Genomic DNA, 9,693 nt, shown 5'->3' on the forward strand with positions numbered 1-9,693 from the left:
ATATAATGTATCCTAATATAATTAATTTACTCTCCTTTTATTTGTCAAATCAGTTACCTAGTTTGACTCTACTATCGGTTAAAAGTAAAAAAAAAAAAGATCCCACATTCTAATATTCTCTCTCTAGGTTTTTATCCCAAATCTTTCCACTCTCTATTGTTTCCACCCCTGTGTCTTACGATTTTTAATTTGATATTATGATTGATGGTATTCGTCTATGTGGTTGATCACGTTACAGGTGCTCATGTATATATTAACAGAACGTAATTTGTGCTCCTGAATTGCTCTATGATCTATTCTCTCTTTTCTCTCTTCTCTCCATCCATTTGCATAATGTAATTTAAATTTCTTGCACTGTTTTGTTAGACAGTGCTTAGTTCTGTGTCATTTGTGCATAGTCATTTTTTCTTTTCTGTTTCTGCCATCTTGTTAAAATTTGTGTCTAGATTTATATATATGTTGGTCAATGTAAAACAGTAATTAATGATAGGCGGAGGCACAATTTTTTCACATTTTTGGAGGCTCTATGTTTCTTAATTTGATTAACCCACAGTGCTACTCATACATTCATAGGGGTAGTTTCTCTCTTCTCTCCATCCATTTGCATAATGTAATTTAAATTTCTTGCACTGTTTTGTTAGACAGTGCTTAGTTCTGTGTCATTTGTGAATAGTCATTTTTTCTTTTCTGTTTCTGCCATCTTGTTGAAATTTGTGTCTAGATTTATATATATGTTGGTCAATGTAAAACAGTAGTTAATGATAGGCGGAGGCACAATTTTTTCACATTTTTGGAGGCTCTATGTTTCTTAATTTGATTAACCCACAGTGCTACTCATACATTCATAGGGGTAGTTTCTCTCTTCTCTCCATCCATTTGCATAATGTAATTTAAATTTCTTGCACTGTTTTGTTAGACAGTGCTTAGTTCTGTGTCATTTGTGCATAGTCATTTTTTCTTTTCTGTTTCTGCCATCTTGTTGAAATTTGTGTTTAGATTTATATATATGTTGGTCAATGTAAAACAGTAATTAATGATAGGCGGAGGCACAATTTTTTCACATTTTTGGAGGCTCTATGTTTCTTAATTTGATTAACCCACAGTGCTACTCATACATTCATAAGGGTAGTTTTGTTGATAATACGTAAGAAATTTCTTCGACTTGTACGATTTCAATAACTGGCAATTCTTCGTGCAAATTGGGATATAATACCCGATTTTGCTCTCTCTCCTATGTCTCATCAGGAGTTGGACCTGCTCCACAACTTCTCTGCTTATCGGGCTCATGCGGTTTCCCTGTCGGGTTCCAGATATCCGCCGCCGCTTTATGGATGGTTTTGAAAAGACTCTTCTCGAATCCATGGAACTTGATGAATCAATTATCCGATCGATGTTCTTAATTGTCCATTCATTCAATACTGTTTATTTATGTTTTCATTATTTAGATATTCATCCTAATTGCATATGTAAAATAATTTTTTTATTTTATTTTGTATTTACAATATCACTTTGTATACCAAATAGTTTATATTTAGATTTGATTTTGTATTCGTCCTAATGGTATACCATCAAGTTTTGTATTTATATTTGATTTGGTTTTCATTCTTAATTCTGAATAACCAAAATACAGTTTATTTATGTTATATAGGTATTCATCCTAATTGCATCAGTGAAACATATTTTGTATTTTAAATATCACTTTGTATACCAGATAGTTTGTATTTAGAAGTGATTTTGTATTCATTTTCAATTCTAAATAACCAAAATACAGTTTATTTACATATTCATTATATAGGTATTCATACTAATTGCATTAGTAAAATAAATTTTGTATTTTATTTGGCTCATTTATTTTCAATATCACTTTGTATACCAGGTAGTTTGTATTTAGATTTGAATTTGTATTCGTCCTAATGGTATAGGATCAGGTTTTGAATTGTATGGTCTAACTTTTCAATTGAAATGAATATTTATCGTGCTCAGTTTGTATTTCATTATCACTTTGTATTCCATTCTCAATTTGAATGCCAATAAATTTGTATTACTTTATTATTATGTAGTCATCATTGTATGTCACTCACAATTTATATTTCAATTACATTTTAAAATAATGACACACAAAATCATATTTAAAGAAGTTTATCCGAATACATTTCAGATCAAATCATATTTTAAAAAGTTCAAACAAGTAAGGATCAAAAACTAAGGGAAATATTTTTACCTTTTTTGAAATATTTTCTCTCAGGAATCTCTCCATTCTGTTATAAAAAGTTTGTATTCTTTCAAATTAAACAAAATAAATAAATACAATCAGCATTATAACAAACCAAAATATTGACATTTTAAATAAATATTGAAAGTGTTGACAAGGGGTCCTTAGATGCTAAAATATTATTGTTTTAAAAATTTTCCCTTCTTAGAAAGCACTTATTGCTTGGAACAACTGTTTACTTGCCCAATTCAGCTGGTAGACTCAACATTTCAGATATTTTAATTTGAAATAAAATAACTATTAGCAAGATGTTATGAAACTTATGTCATAATTAAAAAGGATAAAATGTGAATGGTGTTAAAAATCATCAAAGCTTTAGAAATACTTTGAGGAAAGTGATATTTTAGGGACTAATAAATTCTCTATTAAATAACACTATGACAGAATTTTCTCCATACTCAGAGCTTGAACCCGAGATCTTTGATCAAGAATGGAGCAGTCTTATACCACTGCACCACAATGCATGTAGGTTATAACATGATACTTCTAAAAAAGTGTGTTATGTAATGGAGCCATTGAGACTGCGCTGATCATATGTTCGCTTGTTGTCCTTAATTAGCTCAAGTGTTTAGATTAAAATTTTGTTATAGTTACAACATCAAAGACAGGCTTTCATGTCCCTGATAATATTCTACACGACCTAGAATTATCTTACTTACTTATACTTTTACTTAAGTGAACAAGTTACCTATCATATTTCAATTATAAGGTAAAAACAATAAAGTAAGAACACAATACTTAATGTGGAAACACCTGGTTCAAAATGTGTAAAAAACACGACCTGTTCCTCAATAGGATTTTCTTCCAAACTTCACTAAAACAACAAGCCTCAACAAATTGGATTACAAAGATGTGTAATCTACATAATAAACTATTAAGCACTGTGCTAGCACAAACCTCCAAGGCGTGTGTTCCCAAATTTTTGAGTTTCCCTCAATTTAAAGACTATGAACCTAATTTAGTTTATAACTGACTGAACTATCAATACATCAAAACATAAACACAAAGAAAAACCTCTTAGAACATAAACTCTGTAATAGGACCTGGTTCTTCAACGTTCAGCTGCACTTCAGATTAGTCAATATGCCAATTGTATTTTTGTTGTGCAAGTGTGTGAGTCTTCAAAGATTCTTCTCATCTATTTAAAGAATATTCTCCTCATAGAGAGCGTCACGTCACCATTTTCATATTCAGCTTTATTATTATATAAAGATGTTAAGCTTGCCCATTTATAAGCAAAATGTAACAATTCTAAAATATATTTACGGTAAAATTAAATCATAATATGAAGGCCCATTGTGTTTTTAATAATCTTAATCTTTTAAAGAAAATGGTCAAATATATTTCTCAACTTTGCATTTAATGTTGATATATCCCTCGTTATGAAAGTGACTTATATATACCCTACTATTACACAAATAACTCACATATACATTTTTCTCTAACATAAGTGAAAATTTTAATTTTAAAAAAAAAAAATCTATGTAGGGATATATTTGATCTTTCTCACACATTTTTTTTCTTACTTTTTAAATTTAACGGCTAATTTTGAATTTATTCTTTCGATGGCCATATTCATTTTCTTCACTTATTTTCTTGTAAATTTATTATAGATGCCCATATATTTTTTTACAAATATAAACACTAAATTCTAATATAGCCACAATTGTTTTTTTTTTCTTTATTTTTTTCTCTTTTTCCATTCATGCTTCTTTCTTTTCATTTTTCATATTTTTACACAAATGAATAAAAGAAAAAAATTAAATAAGAATAAGAAACTCAAATAATAATAACCAAAAAAGTCCAAAAATAATGTATTATGAAAAAGAAGAAATACATTTTTTTTTTCAAAAAATACTCTAATTTTATCACTTTTAGAATGGTAGAGGTATATGTTAGCTACTTTTATAACGATAAGGGTATATGTGACAAATTTATAACGATAGGGAATTATGTAAACCACTTTTATAACAAGGGGTTTATCAGCTCTAAATGACAAAATTGAGAGAAATATCAAACCATTTTTCCATGTTTTAATTGATTCTCATATCTTATTAAAAAGGGAAAAGCTCAAATATGTCATCGAACTTTGAGAAAAGACTCATCTATGTCATTCATTAGAAGCTTGACTCATCTTTGACATTTCCGTTTGAGAAAAGACTCATCCATGCAATTATTTATTAAATGAAAAAAGTTTCAATTTTGCAAAATCATTTTTTACACGTGGTCAATTATGATTCGGCCACGTCACTAATTAAATCTTTTTATTTAGAAGAGAAAATGCTCAAATATGCCATTGAAATTTGAGAAAAGACTTATCTATGCCATTAACTAAAAAATTGGCTCTTCTATGCCATTTGAGTTAACAAATAATGACATGAATGAGCTTTTTTTCAAACGAAAATGAAATAAATGAGTCAAACGTTTAACGGATGACATAAATGAACCTTTTTCTCAAAGTTCAATGACATATTTGAGCATTTTCTCAATTAAAAATATAACATTAACAAACTTAAGAGATTAATAATTATTTTTGGACATAATACATAAATACGCGCTCCAACTTTAGGTATGCACAAGTAGGGGTGTTCGTGGTTCGGTTATTGGTTAAAATCAAAACCAAACCAATCTAGTTATTTTTTTAAATTTCTAAAACCAAACCAAATCAAATGAAAAAAATAACCGTCGGTTTGGTTCAATTTTTCTGGTTAATTTATTCGGTTTGAAAGAAATAAATATTTTGAGGACGTGCGTATCTCGATAGGCACAAACACCTAGTATATGAACAATCCACAGAAAAGCTACTGTCGGTTGAATTAAGCAATTAAGCAATACTAGAGTTATCATTACACGAACAAAGTGATTTAATTAAGAGAAAATATGACTATTTTATGTGAAGTAGGGTAGGTAAAGACTCAAATGGATTTTGATGGACTTGGACTTAGACTTAGGATTGTTATAGTTGGGCTTGGGAAAATGGTAAAGTTAAAAACTTAAGTTAATTAAAATTTAACAAAATATTTATATTTTATTTATGAATAATATATAAATAATAATAAAATTTATATATCTATTTTATTGGTTCAGTTTGGGTATTTTTGCGGTTGTTTTTTAGTAAAACCTAAGCCAAACTAAATAGTATCGGTTTTCAAAATTTAAAATCAAACCAAACCAAATATCAATTTTTTTAAATCGGTTTGGTTCGGATTGCAGTTCAATTTGGTTTTTTAAGCATAACCATGAACAACCCTATGCACAAGTATGCACTTTAACTTGTATAAGGTTAAACAAGTAGACACATGAGTCCTACATGGCATAATACACATATGACACTATGTAGGATGAAAATTGTCATGTAGAATACCACGTAGGACGTGTGCGCCTACTTGTTCAATTTTATACAAGTTTAAGTGCCTACTTGGGCACACTCAAAGTTGGAGAACATAAATGTAAGCTGAAGCCAAGTTAAAAGACATATTTACGTATTATGCGATTATTTTTGTAAGCCACCTTGCCCTAAAACAAAATATCAAAAGTATTTTGCTTAAAAACGCTTGTGATAAGAAATAAGCTGATTTTGATCGCTTTAAGAAGACTCTTAGCTTGAAATAAATTACAACTTCTCTGACTTGGTCTTCTCTTTGGAGTTGACAAGTTGAATCTTAGAATTTATGAATTCAACAACCTTAATTTATGATGATTAACTGAGTTGACAGAACTTTGTGTGGACAAGAACAAACCAACATCTAATTGGGTAGATATTTTCATATATCAGTTACTTTGGCATAATACATAAACATGAGCCTTTTCAGATATTCAGTTTCAATTCATGTCTCAGGTTTTTAGTTCAAATATTCAGTTTTAAGTGCATGTCTCAAACCTTTTAGTACAAATGTATCATACATTTCCCTAATCATTCATCCGAAGATGTGTGTGCGTGTTGAATGGTTGTGTCTCTTTGGACTATTGTTGATGTCAACTACTATTGACGTCACGGCTGTCAACACCACAAGGACTATCGTCCCAAGAACCATAAAGAAAGGTGTGAATGTTACCAAGCCAGGATGCCAAAAGAAATGCGGGAATCTAACCGTTCCATATCCATTTGGTATAGGGAAAAATTCGGGCTGTGCAATTGATTCCTGGTTTGAAATCAACTGTAACACTTCTTTCAATCCTCCTCGACCACTGTTAGGTGATCTTCACATTTACGACATCTCTGATACTCAAATTCGTATCGCTACATATGTGGCTAAGAAATGTTACAATTCCCTAGGAAACGTCACGTATGACGGGGAAGCATGGGCAAGTGTTGGTGGAACTAGTAGCAGCCCTTTCACTATTTCTGAACTAAACAAATTCACCGTCTTAGGCTGTGACGATGCTTCTTCAATCACTGAGAGTGAAAAATTCAGCGCCAATGCCACTAGTGTCTGCATCTCGTTATGTCAAAGGCGAGAGGACGTGCTACAAGGATATTGTTCCGGTATTGGTTGCTGCCAGACATCAGTTCCCAAGGGTCTAAAGTATTATCAATTTTCGTTATATAGTTTTGGTAATCATCATAGAGTTTGGTCATATAATCCTTGTGGTTATGCTTTTCTAGGCGAAAAAGATAGCTTCATTTTCGGGGGTTGGTCAGATTTTCGTGATCCAAAATTGGTGCAAAAGATTGTAGATACTGTTCCTTTAGTTGTAGATTGGGTGATTGGGAATTTAAGCTCATGTGTAGATGCCCGAAAAAGAGATTATTATGCTTGCCAAGCAAATAGTTTTTGTATAGATTCCGACAATGGTTTGAGAGGATATCGTTGTAGTTGCTATCCAGGATTCGAAGGAAATCCATATCTTGCCACAGGCTGTGTAGGTTCGTGTATGATCAATTGAGTTTAACTTATCTATATCATTAAAATACTCTGTTTTAAGCTGATTTTGGTAATTTCCTAAATCAGATATTGATGAATGTGCGGATCCAAAAGCCAATCCCTGTGAAAAGATCTGCACTAATACACCGGGAAGCTTCAATTGTACTTGTCCTCATGGGTACTATGGTGATGGCCTCAAAAATGGGCGCGGTTGTACAGCTAAAAACTCTCAATTCCCTGTGATCAAGGTTTCTCTTGGTATGTTTTTTTCATCAAGATTGCGAGTACAAATTTGTTTATCACTTGATTCATCTCTACTAAGATTTCTCTGTCATTCGAGGGTTGTTAGTAACGTATTTCTCGAACGTAGGATGGTTTGGATCTCTTGGGATTTGCTTGATCTCCGTATAAAGAGGATTTTCTTGAACTATTTGATTTTCAAGAAGAGTCTGGTTACATTTTGATATTTTTATGAATATCCCAAGAGTTTATGGAATGTTTGAGATGCCTCTTTAAGAGAATATTTTACCCTTTATAGAGGAGAGTAGCCTCTAAACTGAATGTGTCTTATAGAGTCCCACAAAATTTCATTGTCTACAAACTCATACTTGATTTGCGGTTGTGATTGGTTTCTTTAGCGTACATTTCAACTAGAATTAAAAATGCAGGCTTGGGATTTGGCTTCTTGTCGTTAATTATTGGTTCGAGTTGGGTATACCTTATCTTCAAGAAGAGGAAGCTCATCAGGCTTAGGGAGAAATTCTTCCAACAAAATGGTGGCGTACTAATGAAACAACAAATCTCGTCAAATGAAGGTGGTGTAGAATCTGCCAAGATTTTCACGGCGCAGGAGCTAGAGAAAGCTACCAACAAGTATGCAGACGATAGAATCCTTGGACGAGGTGGTTATGGTACGGTTTACAAAGGATTTTTACCTGATAAACGCATTGTTGCAATCAAAAAGTCGAGAATGATGGATGACAGTCAAATAGAACAATTCATTAATGAGGTGATTATTCTTACTCAAGTTAATCATCGACATGTGGTGAAACTAATAGGGTGTTGTTTAGAAGCAGAAGTTCCTTTACTAGTATACGAATACGTCTCTCATGGAACACTGTTCCAGCATATTTACAAGAAAGATGGAGTACTTAGTAACTGGTTATCGTGGGAGAATCGTTTAAGGATTGGTGCAGAAGCTGCTGGCGCGCTTGCATACCTTCATTCTGCTGCATCAAAGCCTATTATACACAGGGATGTCAAGTCTGCTAACATACTGTTAGATGAATATTACACCGCGAAAATATCAGATTTTGGTGCATCGAGGCTAGTTCCATTAGATCAAACACAAGTCACAACTCTAGTCCAAGGTACGTTAGGATATCTAGATCCTGAATATTTCCACACAAGTCAATTAACTGAGAAGAGCGACGTCTACAGCTTTGGAGTTGTCCTGGCAGAACTTCTAACCGGGAAAAAACCACTTTGCATGGAAAGAACACAAGAAGAACGAAATTTGGCAACTTTATTCCTCACCGCTATGAAGGAGAATCGTCTGTTTAAAATTCTAGAGCCGAGATTATTGAGAGAGGGATCATTAGAACAACTTCAAGTTGCAGCTGAACTTGTCAAGAGATGCCTTCAATTGAATGGTGAGGAAAGACCTACGATGAAAGAAGTTGCAATTGAACTTGAACGTCTAAGGAAATTCAACAAAAATCCTTGGACACATGATCAACAAGGACACGACGTGTCTGCTTGCTTAGTGGATGAAAATGAACCGTTGGATCTTTACAGCATTCATGATGAGTCATACACAAATGCCAATGAAATTTCGGAACAATTCAACTTGGATAGTTCTAATCTGATGATATTCCCAGGAAATAGTCCACGATGATCACGAGAATTGCATCAATTATATCATAAAGAATTGACACCAAAATATTTGCTTTATTGTTCTTTTGTATATCGATTTCCTCCCTTATGTGAAAGCTTGGGATTGTTGATTTTGAATTTTGCGCGGTTCACTCTTGTCCTTCTGCTCATTACTCTAACTAATCGTTAATTAGTTTATCTCAGTTGATTAATTAAAACGCGTTAAGAGTTGTACCTAACCTGCTATAAAGCGCGACAGCAGCATATAGCTGGGAAATTATTGAACTAAATTAGAAGAACGCAATTGAACTAAACCAGAAGAGCGCGATTAAACTAAAATAATGATATATTGTTATCAATTTCATAAAAATTAAAAACCCCTATGATGAAGATAATTGGCTTGGGGCACATAAGGGTGCTTATCGGTTGGTTTGGTTCGATTGTCTTAACTGTTATATGTAGGATTATCGGTTAAATCACCAATGTTGCAGTATTAGGCTTGCAGCTTTGTGCTTTCATTACATAAAAAAGGCGAAAGGCTTCTGTAATTTTTCCACAACTAACTTAGGATGTCATCATTGTGTTCCATGTAGCTACACAACACTAAATTTTACAATAAAATAATGTTAATGCCATTTTATAGTGAAATCAACTTCAATTTACTACACTAAATTTTACACT

General features: G+C 32.4%; 1 protein-coding gene across 1 annotated transcript; it reads left to right on the plus strand.

Annotated features, from left to right (window-relative positions):
• The first annotated feature begins 6,199 nt into the window (after window positions 1-6,199).
• On the plus strand, window positions 6,200-9,034 carry LOC125817074 (wall-associated receptor kinase 2-like). The gene is made up of 3 exons (XM_049496653.1): window positions 6,200-7,139; window positions 7,225-7,395; window positions 7,806-9,034. The coding sequence occupies exons 1-3, from the start codon at window positions 6,200-6,202 to the stop codon at window positions 9,032-9,034; spliced, it is 2,340 nt and encodes a 779-aa protein (XP_049352610.1).
• The last annotated feature ends 659 nt before the right edge of the window (window positions 9,035-9,693 follow it).

This window comes from Solanum verrucosum, unplaced genomic scaffold, assembly GCF_900185275.1.
Source record: "Solanum verrucosum unplaced genomic scaffold, falcon-dt-bn FXZP01000094.1, whole genome shotgun sequence".
Taxonomy (NCBI): Eukaryota; Viridiplantae; Streptophyta; class Magnoliopsida; order Solanales; family Solanaceae; genus Solanum; species Solanum verrucosum.

What these genes read in the sequence shown, in the direction of transcription:
- LOC125817074 (XM_049496653.1), top strand. Translation starts at nt 6,200, where the DNA reads ATGTGTGTGCGTGTTGAATGGTTGTGTCTCTTTGGACTATTGTTGATG. An exon ending in TCTTGCCACAGGCTGTGTAG is followed by an intron (nt 7,140 to 7,224) that starts GTTCGTGTATGA and finishes TTCCTAAATCAG; the next exon opens with ATATTGATGAATGTGCGGAT. An exon ending in TGTGATCAAGGTTTCTCTTG is followed by an intron (nt 7,396 to 7,805) that starts GTATGTTTTTTT and finishes TTAAAAATGCAG; the next exon opens with GCTTGGGATTTGGCTTCTTG.